Raw genomic sequence first — 17,628 nt, 5'->3', positions numbered from 1 at the left:
TCAAAAGAGAACCTACAGATTGGGAAAAAATATTTGGCAATGACATATCTGACAAGGGACTTATGTCTAGAATTTATAGAAAACTCCAACACCTCAATAACAAAAAGACAAATAATCCAATTAAAAAATGGGCACAAGACATGAATAGATACTTCACCAAGGAGGATATTCAGGCAGTTAACAAACTTATGAAGAAATGCTCACAATCATTAGCAATTAGAGAGATGCAAATCAAAACAATGAGATAGCATCTTGCTCTAGCACTAGTAGCAAAGTTCAACAAGACTGAAAATAACAAATGCTCACAAGAATGCGGAAAGATGGGGACTCTCATACACTGGTAGTGGGACTGTAAAATGGTGCCACCACTGTGGAAAGCAGTATGGCAATTCCTTTAAAGGTTGGAAATGGAAATGTCATTTGACCCAGCCATTCCATTACTAGGTATTTATTCTAAAGAAATGAGAGCCATGACAAGAACAGACATATGCAAACCCAGGTTCATCGCAGCACTATTTACAATAGCAAAAAGATGGAAACCACCCAGGTGTCCATCAACTGAGGAATGGTTCACCAAACTATGATACATACACACAATGGGATACTATGCAACCTTAAAGAATGATGCAGAATCTGAAAAACGGTGCATAACATGGATGAGCTTGGAGGACATTATGCTGAGTGAAATAAGTCAATTACAGAAGGACAAATATTGTATTAGTCTGTTATTGTAAAAGTCAAGGAATGTTTTATATATGGAAGGAAATTTTCTTTGTTGGTTACCAACGGTGGGAGGGGAGGGGAGGGAACATTGTTAAGATAGGTAGAGATAAGTATTGATTTGGGTGAAGAGAAGGGCAATATACCAAATGTGAGTGATCAACATGGTGGCACTGAGGAAGAGGAAGACATAGAGAGGTACATGGGAGGTGCAGACAACAAAGATGAACCCTTTTGTACATACAGCACTGCATTGTCAGTGAAGGCAAACATGGTATACGGGTGGATAGATGGGTGGACAGGCTGAACTATTAGGTATGTCTATGCAGCAGGGATTGTATCCAAGATCATGTATAGGGTTGGCAGACAATGGTTCTACAAGTGTATTTATATGTTCTGTAAGAATTCCCAGGTGTACAGGACAAATTTGTAGTCACTTCTTGGTCACAGCCAGCTACCCAGAGGGACCGAGTAGTTCCCTCTCGGACTCAGAACCATAGTCACATGGGACATCAAGCTCAATTGGCCTAACACACTACACAAAACATTGTTCCACCTCCTACTTTGGTAAGTAGCAACTGGGATCTTAAAAGCTTGCAAGCAGCCATCTAGATGCAACGATGGGTCTCTCCTCATCCAGAGTAAAGAATGAAGAAAATCCAAAATTAGTGGAAATAATTAGTCCTAGTGACTGGTACACCATGCGATCCACAGCCTATATGACTATGAGACCAGAAGAACTATACGGTGCCTGGCTACCACTGTCAACCACTCAGAGGGGAATCTATGGAGGAGATCCTGGGTAGAGAGGGAGAAAAATGTAGAACAAAACTCAAAATCATTTGGGGAATAAAAAAGAGGGACCAGGTTTGCGGTCTGATAGAGCCTGGTGGAACCACTGAGACTATGCTCCCTAGCTGCCCTTCAGGTCTGGAATTGAACCCACTCCTGTGGCTTCCAGCCAAGCAAAAGACAGGCATATGAGTTGAACATTTACCTGAGGTAGATACACTCCTTGGAGAGAACAATCATGGGAGAAAGAAGGGCTGCTTATGCACAGGGAGATAGTTCAGGGGGCAGGAGTGCATGAAGGGATGGACACAGTGAAGAGCTAACTATCAGAAGGAAGTGGGAAGGGAGCTGTCATATTGTGGGAAATTGTAGTCAATGTCATGAGACAAAGTATATGTAAACTGCTGTACAGAAAGTGAATTTGCTCTGTAAACTTTCACCCAAATCACACACACACAAAAGAACAATCCAGCATTTGGGGAAAAAAAAAAAAAAGAGTTGGATTGCTCAGCCACGATCTCCTGAGCATCCATCATCTATCCAGATATCAACTATTCCATCCATCCACCCATCCATCCATCCATCCAACCATCCACCATTCCATCCAACCATCTACCATTCCATCCATCCATCCACCCATCCACCCACCCATCCATCAACCCATGCATCTACCCATCTACCATTCCATCCACCCATCCACCATTCCATCCATCCACCATTCTATCCATCTGTCCACCATTTCATTCACCCATCCACCATTCCATCCAACCATCCACCATTCCATCCATCCATCCATCTATCCATCCACCATTCCATCCATTCACCATTCCATCCATCCATCCACCATTCTACTCATTCCTCCTTCCCTTTCCCCCTCCACCATTCCACCCATTCGTCCATCCATCTACTGTTCTATCTATTCTTCTATTCAATCATCCATCCATCCAGCCACCATTCCATCCAACCATCCACCATTCCATCCAACCATCCACCATTCCATCCATCCATCCACCCATCCATCTATCCAGCCACCATTCCATCCATCCACCATTCCATCCATCCACCCACCATTCCACCCATTCCTCCCACACTTCCCCCCTCCACCATTCATCCATCCATCTACTGTTTTATCTGTTCTTCTATTCAATCATCCATCCATCCATTCATCATTCCATCAATCCATCCATGCAATCATTCATCTATCCAACAAGTATTTACAAGGGCCTGATTTGTGAGCCAGGGTTGTGCCAGGCATTGAGAATATGGGGCAAATAAGATGGACAAGGTCTGGTGGGAAAAACGGCAATAAACAGACTCACAAGTAACTAAGCACTGTTGTTGTTACTGTTGTTAGACGCCACTGAATCCAGTTCTGGCTCATAGCGACCTTCGTACAACAGAATGAAACACTGCCTGGTCCTGTGCCAGCCTCACAATTACTGCTGTACCTGAGCCCGTCGTTGTAGTCACTGTATCTCTCCATCTCACTGAGGGTCTTCCTCTTTCTCACGGGCCTCCACTTTAACAAACATGGGGTCTTTCTCCAGGAACTGGTCCCTTGTGAAAACATGACCAAAGTATGAAAGACAAAGTCACGCTATCCTAGCTTCTAAGGAATAACCTGGCTGACCTTCTTCCAAGACAGATTTGCATGTTCTTTTGGCAGTCCATGTAAATTCAATATTCTTCACCAATATCATAATTGAAATGCATCAATTCTTCTTCTGTCTTCTGTATTCATTGTCCAGCTTTCGCATGCACGTGAGGCTACTGAAAATACCATGTCCTGGGTCAGGGTCACCTTAGGCTTCAAAGTGGTATTTTCACTCTTCAACACTTTAAGGAGGTCTTCTGCAGCGGGTTTGCCCAGTGCAATATGTCACCTGATTTCCTCACTGCTGCTTTCATGGACATTGATCATGGATCCAAGTAAAATGAAATCTTTGCCAACTTCAATCTTCTCTCCATTTATCATAATGTCACTTATTAGTACAGTTGTAAGGATTTTTGTTTTCTTTATGCTGAGGTGTAATCCATACTGAAGGCTGTAGTCTTTGATCTTCATCAGTAAGTGCTTCGAGTCATCTTCACTTTCAGTAAGCAACGTGGTGTCATCTGCATATTGCAGGTTGTTAATGAGTTTTCCTCCAATTCTAATGTCATGTCCTTCATACAGTCCAGCTTCTTGGATTCTTTGCTCAGCACACAGATTGAATAAGTGTGGTGAAAGGATGCAACCCTGACACACGCCTTTGCTGATTTTAAACCATGCAGTGTCCCCTTGTTTCATTCGAAAGACTGCCTCTTGGTCTATGTACAGGTTTCCCATGAGTACCATGAAATGTTCTGGAATTCTGTGGTGGTTTAGTCTGTGTGTCAACTCGACTGGGCCTGGCTGAGTGGCTGGGCAGGTGGGTGTAGTATTCCCCATGATGAGACTGGTCATCAACTCCATGGTGGAATCTACTGTGAGCAGCTGAGGAGCTGCCTTAGGGATGCGGTCTGCTTCCTGTATATAAAGAGAAGCCTTGGGGAATGGTCTCTGGCTTATGGCATGCTTGAACCCTGCATGTAGCCATGTTGTTGTTCAGCAGCCTGCCGTGCTCTGCTGACCTTGGGACTTCCAATGGACTTGAGTGATTTGCCTGCTATGTAGTTTGGTTAACATGGGGACTGTGCCTTTTTACTTGTCAACCTTGGGCTTGTCAATCTCAGCAGCCAGTAGCTGAGTGAAGAAAACCCTCTAGCTCCAGTGGGGCCAGGAGTAGAGGCACAGCTGAAGCCAAAGGTTGAGGGGCTTTCACCCAGCCCCTAGAGCCTGGCACTTTGAACTCGGACTTAAAGCCTTCAAACTGTAAGAGAATAAACTCCTGTTTGTTCAAGCATCCCATTTGTGGTATATTCTTGTCAGAGCGGCACTAGGTAACCAAAACCAATTCCCATTCTTAGCAATGTTGTTCATAATTTGTTATGCTCCACACACTCAATGCCTTTGCCTAGTCAATAAAACACAGGTAAACATCTTCTTGGTACTCTTTGCTTTCAAACAAGATCCATCTGACATCAGCAATAATAGCCCTCATTCCATGTCCTCTTCTGAATCCAGTTTGAATTTCTGGCAGTTCCCTGTCTATGTGCTGTTCCAACCATTTAAAAATTAGTTTAATATCACACCCAAGTAAAGTTTTACTTGGGTGTGATATTAATGATATTGTTTGATAGTTTCCACATTTCATTGGATCACCTTTCTCTGGAATGGGCTCAAATCTGAATCTCCTCCAGTCAGTTGGCCAGGTAGCTGTCTTCCCAATTTCTTGGCATAGAAGAGCAAGTGTTCCAGTGGTGCACCCATTTGTTGAGACATCTCAATGGGTGTTCCGTCGATTCCTTGAGCCTTGTTTTTCACCAATGCCGTCAGTGCAACTTGAACTTCTTCCATCAATGTCATTCATTCTGGATCACGTGCCACCTCCTGAAATGGCTGAATGTTGATCAATCATTTTTGGTATAATGGCTCTATGTATCCCTCACATCTTCCTTTGATGTTTCCTGTGTTGTTCAATATTTTACCCATGTTGTTGTTGTTGTTGTTATGTGCCGTCAAGTCGGCCCCGACTCATAGCGACCCCTCCTTGGGTTTCCGAGGCAGTATCACTACGGAAGTAGGATTGCCCAACCTTCCTTCCGAGGATAGGCTCCTTCAATATTGCGACTTGAGCCTTGAATTTTTCTTCAATTCTTTCAGCTTGAGAAATGCTGAATGTGTTCTTCTCTTTTGGTTTTCTAATCCCATGTCTTTGCCCATTTCACGGTAATCCTTCACTTTGTCTCCTCAAGCCATCCATTGAATCTTCTGTTCAGGTCTTTAACTTTATTATTACTTGTGTTGGCTTTAGTTACTCTACATTCAATAGCAAGTTCCAGAGTCTCTTCTGACATCCATTTGTTATTTTCTTTCTTCCTTGTCTTTTTAATGACTTTTTGCTTTCTTCATGGATGATGTCCATAATGTCATCCTACAACTTGTCTGGTCTTTAGCCATTGCTGTTCCATGCATCAAATCTATTCAGGTGGGATATAATCAAGGTCACATTTTGGTTCTCATGGATTTAATTTCCTTCAGCTTCAGCTTGAACTTGCATAGGAGCAATTGATGGTCTGTTTCAGTGAGTGCCGGCCCTTTTCTGACTGATGATATTGAGCTTCTCCATCGCCTCTTTCCACAGATGTAGTGGATTTGATTCCTGCATATCCCGTCTGGTGAGGCCCATATGCATAGCTGCTGTTTATATTGTTGAAAAAGGTATTTCCAATAAATAAGTCACTGGTCTTCCAAAATTCCATCATGCCATCTTCGCTGTTGTTTCTATCACTGTATTTTCCAACTTCCTATGTTCCTCCATTTCCAGTTTTCATATTCCATTCACCAGTAATCATCAATACATCTTGGTTGCATGTTTTATCAATTTCAGACTGCAGAAATCCATAAAAATCTTCAATTTCTTCATCTTTGGCTTTAGCGGTTGATGTTAACATTGAACAACAGCTGTATTAACTGGTCTTCCTTGTAGGATATTATCCTATCACTGATAATCCTGTACTTCAGGGTTGTTGTTGTTATGTGCCGTGGAGTCAGATGACTCACAGAGACCCCTCCTTGGGTTTCCGAGGTGATATCACTGTGGAAGTAGATTGCCCAACCTTCCTTCTGAGGAGTGGCTGGTGGGTTTGAACCGCCAGCCTTCTGGTTAGCAGTCAAGTGCCTTAGGCGCTATGCTACTTCAGGGTAGATGTTGAAATGTTCTTTTCGAGGATGAATGTAATGCCATTCCTCTTTAATTTGTGGTTCCTGGCATAGCAGACCACATACATGACTGTCTGATGCAAAAGGGCCAACACCAGTCCGTTTCAGCTCACTGATGCCTAGGCTATCGATCTTTATGTATTCTATTTCATTTTTTACAATTTCCCATTTTTCTAGACCCATATTTTTTATATTCCATGTTCCAATTATTAATGGACATTCACCACTTTTTCTTCTCATTGTGAGTCATGCCACATCAGTAAATGAAGCTCTCAAAAGCAACCTCTCCACCACGGGTGGCCCTGCTGGTGTCTGAAATACCAGTGGCATAGCTTCCAGTACCACAGCAACACGCAAGCCACCACAGTGGGACACACGGACAGATGAATGGCAGAAGCAAACCACTGCAAACTCAGATGTTGTGAGGGAAAGGGGCTAGGTTGATGAGAAGGAAGCAAACTGATTCAGTTGAAGGTTCATGGAGACCAAAACTGAAACCAAACCCACTGCCGTCAAGTCGGATCCGACTCATAGCGACCCCTCCTTGGGTTTCCAAGGCAGTATCACTACGGAAGTAGATTGCCCAATCTTCCTTCCCAGGAGTGGCTAGTAGGTTTTAACTGCCAGCCTTCTGGTTAGCAGTCAAGTGCCTTAGGCACTACACCACCAGAGCTCCTAGGTTCATGGAAAGCCTTCTGGAAAGAACGATTCTGAGTCATAAAGGCTAGTGGGAGTGGGGCGGGCTCCAGGACCCCCAGTGCCATCCCCTTAGCCGCCTACAGTATACTCAGTCCTGTCGGCAAGCAGGCTGGTTCTGGGAAACTGAGTCCACTCTGAGCTCTCAGTATAGAGTCCATAACCTGTCAGGACATTGCACCCATGGTCATGGTGACTGGTTCAAAGGCAGACATGTGAACTAAGCAGACCCAATCAGACTTTTCCAAAGAAGTTCCTAGATATCCTCTCACACTCCTGACAGTGCAGAATGTGTGTGTGAGGTCTGGACCTTTTGCTGCAAGGAGGGAAGTTATCCCAAAGATGAAGCAGACCCACAGAGTATAAAGTGGAGACAATAACCAAGAAGCAGAGCTGAGCCCTGATCAAACTATGCCAGAAGCCTATTCTCCTTCAGTCATGATAGCCAGGAAGTTCTCTATTGTTTAAGCCAGTTGGAACTGCACTTTTTCCTTACTTGCAACACAAGGCATCCTGGCTGATAGAAGAAACTGGTGAGGCCATGACAGAGGGAGAGGCTCTGGGTAGAGGGCACTTGGGGTGCAAAGGGCCTGAGGGGGGGACAGGACGGTGTGACTGGGGCTCACACACCAGGGACTCTTGTCTGCCCACAGCACGAAGAGTCTACTGGTGATCCCTGTTTAGTATTTAATGGGGGTGAGGGGACAGTACATTGTCACAGAGTTGAAGGTGGGCTCCAAGCTCCAATTCCAGACAGGTCTGAGCCCTGTGGCCTGGCAGCTTCAGTGTGTGGTGATGGAGGGTGAGTGCCCACAGGATAGGCTCCAGGTCCACCCCCCCAGCCCTGGCAGGAGCCTAGAGTCCCATTTGCCCACGGGGTCCATTCTCCCTGCCAGGACCTGGTGGCAGCGAGCCCACACACATGCAGACGCCTGCACTTACTGGCCTAGGCTTGGCCACGACGGGTACCGGCTCGGGCACCGGGATGGCACGGGGCCTGGGGGCAGTCAGCTTGAACTCCTTGGGCTCTGTGACCTTGGCCTTGGTCTTCACAAGGTGGACCCGGTTGGCCAACACAGCCTCCAGCTCGCTGATCAGCTCGTGGACTTCCGGCTGCCACCTTGGAGCCCAGAATGGGAGAAGCTGCTCAGAATGGGTGCCTGAGCAGGTGAACAGGGGGCCAGGCCCTCGGGACCCAGTGGGCCCCCAGCGCTTGGGGTCTGCCTCAGGGACCAACAGCCTCCCTTTCCTGGGACCCACCAGTCCACAGGCCTGGTGCCAGCCCCGCCCCTGTGACGCACACATCAGCACGCCCTTCTTTCAGATGAGGAAACTGGGTTCAGAGGCATTATTTTTCCAGGCCACGCGGATGAGTGGGGGCTGGGGGGGCAGGGCAGGTGCCGCTGCAGGGATGGCGCACCTGAGGAGGAGCTCATCTGGGCAGAGCAGATGGCACGGGGCGGGGGGGGGAGCCAGAGTGGGAGGAGCTAACATTCCAAAGGAAGGTTCTGGAGCTGCTCTGTGGGGCAAGTGGGACTGAAGCTGCTGGCAGGGGCAGGGTAAGCGGTCTGGAGCCCAGACCCTGCACTTCCCGGGGGCCCAGCTCTCTCCAGGTAAAGCTTCAGAGAGCACTGAAATCAGGGCTTTGGGAAGGGGCTCGGTGGGCCACCCCAAGGTTGGGGCCCCCCCCTCCCGGGCCTTGCAGCAGCCTTGCTGGGGGTCACTCCCCTGGTCCCCCTGGGAGAACCACAGCCACGCAGGAGGAGGATGGGCTTCTGTAGGGGCCACAGGGAGCCTGGTATTTGTTGAGGTTGCCATTCAAGGGTCTGGCCGGGTTGGGGAGGAGTGGGAGGTGTGTGATGGGCTGGGTCCCAGAGACGGCAGGGAAGCCTGTCTGGAGGTGGGGGGGGGGATGCTGCAGACCCAGGCCCCTGCGCCCGGCCACGAGCAGCCAATCCTGAGTCTGCGACTGCCTCCTTGGAGGCTTCCTCAATGCTGGTAGTGGCAGGGGGGCTGAGGTGTGGCCCTCCGGGGAAATGGGCTGCTGCAGGGAACACTCAGCCTCCTTGGGGACCAGAGCACCCTCCCCACAGGAGGGGCTCCCATCTCCCCCAGGCATCAGGGCTCCTGCAAATTGTCTGCTTCCTCCAGAACAGTCAGTCCGTCTGTCCCCAGGAAGGGGGAAAAGCTTGGGAGTGGTGCCTGAACTCTGGGACCCTAACTGCAGCTTTCCTTACCCAACCCCCCCCCCCCACGGGATCTGCAGGGAGACCAGGGCAGGGCTGGAATCTGGCAGAGTTCCCACAGGGCTGGGGGCTGCCACAGCCCGGAGTGCCCGCCTCCCTTCCTGACCAGGGGCACTGTCCCAGCCCCTGCTCAGTGCGTGGGCTCTAGAGCCCAGGGGCTGCTCACCACCCCAATCTGGAAGCTCCTTGAACTGGTCAGCCAGCCAATGTGGAGGATATTTGGGGACATGGGGGTCTGCTGAGCCTTCAGCCCTCTGACCACAATCACCCACTCCACCTCTCATGGAACTTCTGTCCCACACAGCCACCCAGGCCCCTGCCCTGCTCTGTCTGCCCGGTACCCTTGAAACCCCCTGCTGTCCAGACCCACCTCATCAGAGGGTCGATCCAATTCTCCTTGACATGGGCTGTGTCATAGACCAGGCTCCACTCGTCCTTGATCCAGGAACACAGGTGCAGGGGGTTGAAGAAGAACTTGAGGAACTGAGGGGGAAGCGAGAGTCTTCAGGGGGGCTCAGGAGCCATAGGCCCAGACCGTCTTCTCAAGGGGACAGAGTGAGGGCAGGAGGGAGACTGGCTGGGGGCACAGCCACACTGCAGGGGAGGGTCGGGAACTGGTGGGAGGAACAGGCCCCAGGAGCAGCTGCAGTAGAGCCAGGCCCTCTCTCCCAGCAGGGATGCAACGCCGCATGGCCTGGTTCTCCCGTCTCCTCTCCCCCGCTCCCCACCACCTCATTTCCGTCTTCCCCTGTGGTTCCATCTCCTGCTTGAAGGGGGCAGTCTGCTCCCCTGTCTCTAGCCCACCCCCATCTGGGCATAGCCATTGATTGGTTCTTCCCCAGGCACAGAGCTCACTCCTGCAAATGGGGCTTTCAGGAAGGAGGCCATAAATTCTCACCTAGCAGAGAACCTGCTGGAGTGGACGTGGGTTTGAAAAAAGCCCTCTGTCCATCATACTGATTCCATCAGCATGTGAACGCAGGGGTCCTTGGCCCTCCACGTGCTGCCCTAGGGCCACTTGCCCCAGAGTGGCAGGCAACTGCCTCCTGTTGTTGTTAGGTGCCATCGAGTCAGCTCCGACTCACAGCGACCCCGAGTACAACAGAACAAAACACTGCCCAGCCCTGCGCCAGCCCCACAATCCTTGCTATACCTGAGCCCATCGTTGCAGGCACTGTGCCAATCCATCTCATTGAGGGCCTTCCCCTTTATCGTTGACCCCACACTTTACTAAGCATGACATCCTTCTCCAGGGAATGGTCCTGCCTGACAACATGACCAAAGTAGGTGAGACGAAGTCTGGCCATTCTTGCTTCCAAGGAGCATTCTGGCTGCACTTCTTCCAGGGCAGATCTGTTAGCTCTTTGGGCAGTCCATGGTACTTTCAGTATCCTTTGCCAACAAAAGCTTCAACTCTTCTTCCATCTTCCTTATTCATTGTCTAGCTTTCACATGCATATGAGGTGATTGAAAATACCATGGCTTGGGTTAGGCACACTTTAGTCTTCAAAGAGACATCTTTGCTCTTTAGCACTTTAAAGGAGTCTTTTGCAGCAGAGTTGCCCAGTGCAATACGTGGTCTGATGTCTTGACTGCTGCTTCCATGGATGACCTACTTCTGCAAAGATTTACAGCCTCAGAAACCCAATGAGGTTGCTATGAGTTGGATTTGACTTGATGGCAGTAAGTTTTTTTTTTTTTTTTTTGCTTCCACAGGTGTTGATTGTGGAACCAAGTAATATGAAATCTTTGACAACTTCAATCTTTTCTCCATTTATCATGATGTTGCTTATCGGTCCAGTTGTGAGGATTTTTGTTTTCTTTACAGTGTAATCCATACTGCAAACTATAGTCTTTAATCTTCATCAGTAAGTGCTTCAAGTCATCCAGTCATCCTCACTTTCAGCAAGCAAAATTGTGTCATGTGTATAATGCAGGTTGTTAATGAGTCTTCCTCAAATCCTGATGCCATGTTCTTCTTCATATAGTCCAACGATTATTTGCTCAGCATACAGATTGAATAAATATGGTGAAAGGATACAACACTGACGCACTCCCTTCCTGATTTTAAACCATGCAGTATCCCTTTGTTCTGTTTGAATGACAGCCACATACAGGTTCCTCATGAACACAATTGCTTCCAGACTAAGACTCCGAAGAAGGAAGGGACCATCTACTTCTCATAGAATTGGCCAGTGAAAACTGCCTCCAGTGAGGCCACAAATGGTGGCCTGGGGGGACCAGCCAGGGCCACTCATCTACCTGTGCCCTGAGCTGAGCCACTGTGAGCCAATACATCCTGCTGGTTGGGTCACTCTTGACCACAGCAGTGACAGTGGGTGGCCAGATGGTCTGGACAGTTTGTTCCTGTCCTTAAGGCCCTGGCTGGCCTCCTGCCCAGAGCCTCAGAGTGCAGGCTCCACAGGGTTTCAAGATGGTGACAGCAGAGCACTAACCACACACAGGTCCTTATGAACACAGGGTCCTCCTGAGCCCGGAGCCCTCCCGGGGAGGGTGGCCCTGGCACATGCCAGTTCACACGCCATGAGGCCAGCCCTAGGGCAGTCTCACAGATCTCTCAGCTAGGTCTTTGGTTTTGCTTCTTCTTCTTCTATTATTATTATTTTTTTAATGAAGCCCTTACTTAAGAAAACTAGAGCAGTATTTATCCATTGGGAATTATACACGATTAATACTTAGATAAGGAACCCTGGTGGCATAGTGCCTAAGGCACTTGACTGCTAACCAGAAGGCTGGTGGTTCAAACCCACCAGCCACTCCTTGGAAGGAAGATTGGGCAATCTTACTTCCGTAGTGATAGCGCCTTGGAAACCCAAGGGGGGTCACTATGCATTGGGTCTGACTCCATGGCACACAACAACAACAACAAGGCAGTTGACCGCTAACCAGAAGGCTGGCAGTTCAAACCCAGCAGCCACTCCTCGGAAGGAAGGTTGGGCAATCTACTTCCGTAGTTATACCACCTTTGAAACCCAAGGAGGGATCGCTAGGAGTCGGATCCCACTCCATGGCAGTGAATTTTGGTTTGAGTCCCTGGTCTCTACAGCAGTGAGTGGCAGACACAGATGTGACATGGGCAAGGCAGGTGGGCGGCTCACGAGGGCTCTCTTCTCGTGGCCTGCCAGGTCTCAGAGGCCAGAAGGGCCAGGTAATGACAGACAGGCAAGGGCTCCCTGACTTGGCTTATAACTAACCATCAGCTGGTACCACCCACCTGGACACTAAGGACCTGGAATCACACTTTCCTAGGACAGAGCATGTTCACAGTGAGGGGAGGACGCTAGTGTCTTTGAAACACAAAATGATCCCCCTGGGTTTCCTCCCTTAAATCTGCTGCCGAACACAGCTTTGCCTTAGGCCTCAGGAACCAAGCTCAGCGCCCCCACCAGCTGGCCAACCCCTACCCCAGCCCCACAGGCGGGAGGCTGCCTCGCTCACCGTCCTCATCTTGTCCGGGGGCTGGGACTTGACGATGTTACAGAAGAGTTGGAAGCCGAGTTCCTCCAGCTGGAAGGTGGCCAGGTAGCAGATCACTGCAGAGACACGACAGAGTGGCATGGGCGCGTGGGACCCTCGACCCCACAGAGGGCACCGGGGTCTCCCAGCTGGCCGCCAGAGTTCAAGCAGAGGCCCAGGGCTGGCACAGCAATGCTGGCACGGTGTGCCTGGCGGTCGGGTGAAGCCTCCGCACACCATCCGGTACAATGACAGCCGTGCGTCAGTGGGTTCGTCTGAGCTGTGGAGAACACTGTGTGGCTCTCAAAGCCCACCACATAGATCCCGGAAGTTCTCAGATATTTTGAGGACTTCTGGGTAACAAGCGAGGTTGTTATGGATTCTAGTTTATCAACATGGAGAGGCTTAAGGACCTCAAGGGCAGGTGGAACTTGAGTGCCTCTGGGCTTGGCCAGGGTTTTTGGAGCCAGTAATGTTCTTATGTCACCTGGTGTGGGGCCCAAGGGTGCTGATGGCCACTGTGGACCGCTGCAACTGCCCCTGCCCCCTGCCCCTCCCAAGGCAGTGTCCCAAGGCCTGAAGGACCTCCCCCAGCGGCAGGACTGACTGCCCTGCCATGGGTGGCCACCCCCATGAAGCAGTGGCCATCACAAGCCAACAGAAGGCCAGCGGGGACAGCACCTCAGATTAATTCCCCCTGGAAGCCACATTGTATCTATAAGCCCACTCAAGGCTGCCCACTTTGCCCAAGCTGGCCGTCTGGGTCATTCTCCCTCAACCCCCACTGTGCCTCGCTCAGAGGGCAGAGGTGGCTCTGGACAGGTCAGTTGGGGCCCAAGCCCATCTGCCTGGGGCCTGGACGTGCGTCCCGGGGACACCAGGTGGCCCTCACCCTCAGCAGGCTGAGGTCTCAGTCTGCAGACCTGTAAAGTTGGTGTAACAACTGCTTCCCTGCCCACCCCCTCAGAGGCAACCCCAAGGGCCAAGTGGGTGAGGGCCCTGGTAGGCCCCCTAAAAGCAGAAGACACTGGAAAGGCCAGGAGCTGGGGGGGGGCAAGTACTGACCCTCAAAGAGGGTGTAGTCGACCCACAGGCAGATCCGCCCATCCCGCACGTAGAAGGCATCCACCACGACTTTCAGTAACTTCCGGTACTCAAGGCAGCCGGACAGGACCTCCAGAATAAACGCCCGCTTCAGGGGGCTCAGGGGCTGGGGGCACAGGAGAGAAGGCTGTTTGCTGGATGCCTGAAAACATGGCAGGGAGGCAAGTGCATGAGCCAGGGTGGTGCTGCTAGCAGTGGCCACAGGGTCATGGACACAGGAGTCCTCTGGTTCGAGGGTCCCAGGGAGCTGCCCCACAGGTTCTCTTGCACTTTTGACCGTGAGGTGGGTGCAGAGACAGAAACAAACTCACTGCAGTGAGACAGTACAAGGGAGGGGTGGGAAGACGAGCCTGCCCAGCAGAAACATGGGTGCCAACCCGCTGGGAGGGTGACCTGCGGGGGCGCTGGCATCTCCCAACTATGCCGAGCGGGTTCGGGTTTGCAGCACCGCATGTGGCGTGCTTTTTGTCCCCAAAAGGAACTGAGTTTTAGAAACAGAGAAAGTACGGGAGCATTGCCAGTGCAGCAGGAGAGGGGCTGATGGAGGCGCAGGCCGTCGGCCTTCCCAGAAGGGCTCTGGGAGCCCTGCGTTTCCCTGGGATCCTGCGACCTCACTTCTGGGAACCTCAGGGCGTCGTCCGGAGCAGAGGCCTTGTCCAAGCATAAGCACCATGGGAGCATCTCAACATCCAACCGGAGGGGAATCAGGTAGCCTACGTGGAGCCCTGGCGGCACCAACGGTTAAGTGCTCAGCTGCTAACGAAAGGGTTGGCGGTTCAAACCCACCCAGAGACCCTTGAAGACAGGCCTGGTGATAGGCTTCCAAAGGTCACAGCTATGAAAAACCCTTTGGAGCAGTTTATACACATCACCATGAGTCGGAACAGGCTGGATGGCAGCTGGTTTGGGTCAAACATAACATCTCATGCCATGGACGGGTGTCATGTAGCCACTAAAGTCTCCTGGAAGACTTATAACGAGACAAAGCCATTAATACTGAGAGGGCACACTGGGACCCCGGCAGACGCACAATACGCATGCAAGGAGGGGAACACGCTATTAACTGTGGCATGCTGGGAGACTTTTTTTTTTTTTTTTCATTTGAATTCATTGTGGTTACAAAAATATATAACAAAAGCTGGCCCTTTGTTTTTGTGACTTCTTGCCGCTTTGATGGGAATATACCACAGGTGGATGCTTGAACAAATAGGAGTTTATTCTCTTACAGCTTAGGAAGCTAGAAGTCAAGTGTAAAGTGCCAAGCTCTAGGGACTGGTGAAAGCCCCTCGACCTTGGGCTTCAGCTCTGCCTTTTGCTCCCGGCCCACTGAAGCTGGAGGTCTGTCTTCACTCAGGCAGCTGCTGGCTGCTGAGGCTGACAAGCCCAAGGTTGACAAATAAAATGGCACAGTCCCAATATTACCACACAACGTGGTAGGTCATTAGTTCAAGTCGAGAGCCAGTCCCAAGATGGCAGGAAATATGGCAGGCTGCTGAATGAAGACAGCTACATGCAGGGTCCGATTATGCCAAAGAGTTCAGGGACCTTTCTCAAAACTTCTCCTTATATACTAGAAACAGACCATATCCCTAAGGAAGCTACTCAGCTGCTCCAGAAGATTCCACCAAGGAGTGATGACTGATCTCACCATGGGGAATAACTACATCCAGCTGCCCAGCCACTCAACAAAGCCCAACCAAGGTGACACATAACCTTAACTCCCACAGCATTTTAACCACTTTATTTATTGTGATTGTGATTTGGGTGAAAGTTTACAGAGCAAATTCATTTTCCATACAGCAGCTCACATCCACTTTGTCTCATGACTTTGACTGTAATTTCCCACAATGCAACAGCTCTCCTCCCACTTCCTCCCCATAGTTACCTCTTCCCTGTGTCCTTCCCTCCCATGCACTCCTGCCCCCTGAGCTGTCTCCCTGTGCATACACAGACCTTCTATCCTCCCATGATTGATCTCTCCAAGGAGTGTATCTACCTAATGTAAATGTGCAGCTCATATGCTTGAGGAGTGAGTTTAATTCCAGACCTGAAGGGCAGCTAGGGGCCATAGTCTCAGGGGTTTTACCAGGCTCTATGAGACCAGAAAACCTGATCCCTTTTTTATGATTTTGAGTTTTGTTCCACATTCTTCTCCTACTCTATCCAGGATCTCCTACATAGATCTCCCTCCAAGTGGTTGACAGTGGTAGCTGGGCACCATCTAGTTCTTCAGGTCTCCTAGTTGATAGGATGCAGATTGCATGGTGTACCAGTCACTTGGACTAATTATTTCCATGCATCTTTGGTTTTCTTCATTCTTCTTTGCTCTGGACAAGGAGAGACCCATTGTTGCATCTAGATGGCCACTTGCAAGCTTTTAAGATCCCAGCTGCTACTTGCTAAAGTAGGAGATGGAACAATGTTTTGTGTAGTATGTTACGCCAGTTGAGCTTGATGTCCCCTGCGACTATGGTCCTAAGCCCACAGGTCTGACTATTCCCTCCCTCTGAGTAGCTGGCTGTGGCCAAGAACTAACTACAACCTTGTCCCTTGTCAGCTCTACTACATACCTGGGAATTCTTTCTTTTAGTTTACAGAGTATCTTTTTCTTTTTATTGTGATTTGGGTGAAAATGTACAGAGCAAATTCACTTTCCATACAGCAGTTCACATCCACTTTGTCTCATGACTTTGACTGTAATTTCCCACAATGCAATAGCTCCCCTCCCACTTCCTCCTGATAGTTACCTCTTCTCTGTGTCCATCACTCCATGCACTCCTGCCCCCTGAGCTGTCTCCCTGTGCATAAACAGCCCTTCTTTCTCCCATGATTGTTCTCTCCAAGGAGTGTATCTACCTCAGGTAAATGTTCAACTCACATGCCTGTCTTTTACTTGGCTGGAAGTCACAGGTGTGGGTTCAATTCCAGACCTGAAGGGTAGCTAGGGGCCATAGTCTCAGTGCTTCCACCAGGCTCTGTCAGACCAGCAAACCTGGTCCCCCCCACTTTTTTTTCCCTCCAAATGACTTTGAGTTTTTTCCACATTGTTCTCCCTCTCGATCCAGGATCTCCTACATAGATCCCCTTCCAAGTGGTTGACAGTGGTAGCTGGGCACCACCTAGTTCTTCTGGTCTCATAGTTGTATAGGCTGCAGATCAGATGGTGTACCAGTCGCTAGGACTAATCATTTCCATGAATCTTTGGTTTTCTTCATTCTTCTTTGCTCTGGACGAGGAGAGACCTATTGTTACATCTAGATGGCAGCTTGCAAGCTTTTAAGATCATACCTGGGAATTCTTACAATACATACCAATATAGTTGTAGAAACATTGTCTACCAAACCTGTACATAGTCTTGGGCACACTCCTCACTGCACTGACATACCTAATAGTTCAGCCTCTGGTGGCATAGCGCCTAAGACATTTGACTGCTAATCAGAAGGCTGGTGGTTCAAACCCATCAGCCACTCCTTGGAAGGAAAGTTGGGCAATCTATTTCCATAGTGATATCGCCTCAGAAACCTAAGGAGGGGTTGCTATGAGTCGTCGGATCCTACTCAATGGCAGTTGGTGGTGGGTGGATGATCCACCCATCTATTCACCCGTATACCCATGTTTGTCTTCACTGACAATGCAGTACTTCATGTGCAAAAGGATTCATCTCTGTTATCTATACCTCCTATGTACCTCTCTATGTCTTCTTCTTCCTCAATACCACCATGTGGATTTTAACCATTTTTAAGTGTACAATACAGTGTTGTTGACTTTCTTATGTTGTGCAACCATCTT

At 49.6% G+C, this 17,628-nt stretch overlaps 1 protein-coding gene across 1 annotated transcript in view; it reads right to left on the bottom strand.

The window, feature by feature from the left end:
• Positions 1–17,628, bottom strand: part of CFAP99 (cilia and flagella associated protein 99) — a 44,942-nt gene that overhangs the window by 24,397 nt on the left and 2,917 nt on the right. The window contains exons 2-5 of the mRNA XM_007953514.1: positions 13,801–13,945; positions 12,718–12,812; positions 9,629–9,741; positions 7,955–8,132 (exon numbers count right to left, since the gene is read on the bottom strand). Coding sequence (XP_007951705.1) covers positions 7,955–8,132; positions 9,629–9,741; positions 12,718–12,812; positions 13,801–13,945 — 531 coding nt within the window. The remainder of the gene's footprint in view (positions 1–7,954; positions 8,133–9,628; positions 9,742–12,717; positions 12,813–13,800; positions 13,946–17,628) is intronic.

The sequence above is a fragment of the Orycteropus afer genome, unplaced genomic scaffold (genome assembly GCF_000298275.1).
Source record: "Orycteropus afer afer isolate SDZICR_OR568_19922 unplaced genomic scaffold, OryAfe1.0 scaffold00398, whole genome shotgun sequence".
Classification (NCBI taxonomy): Eukaryota; Metazoa; Chordata; class Mammalia; order Tubulidentata; family Orycteropodidae; genus Orycteropus; species Orycteropus afer.
Note: the sequence above shows the minus strand (reverse complement) of the source record. Positions and strands in the feature narration are given on the sequence as shown.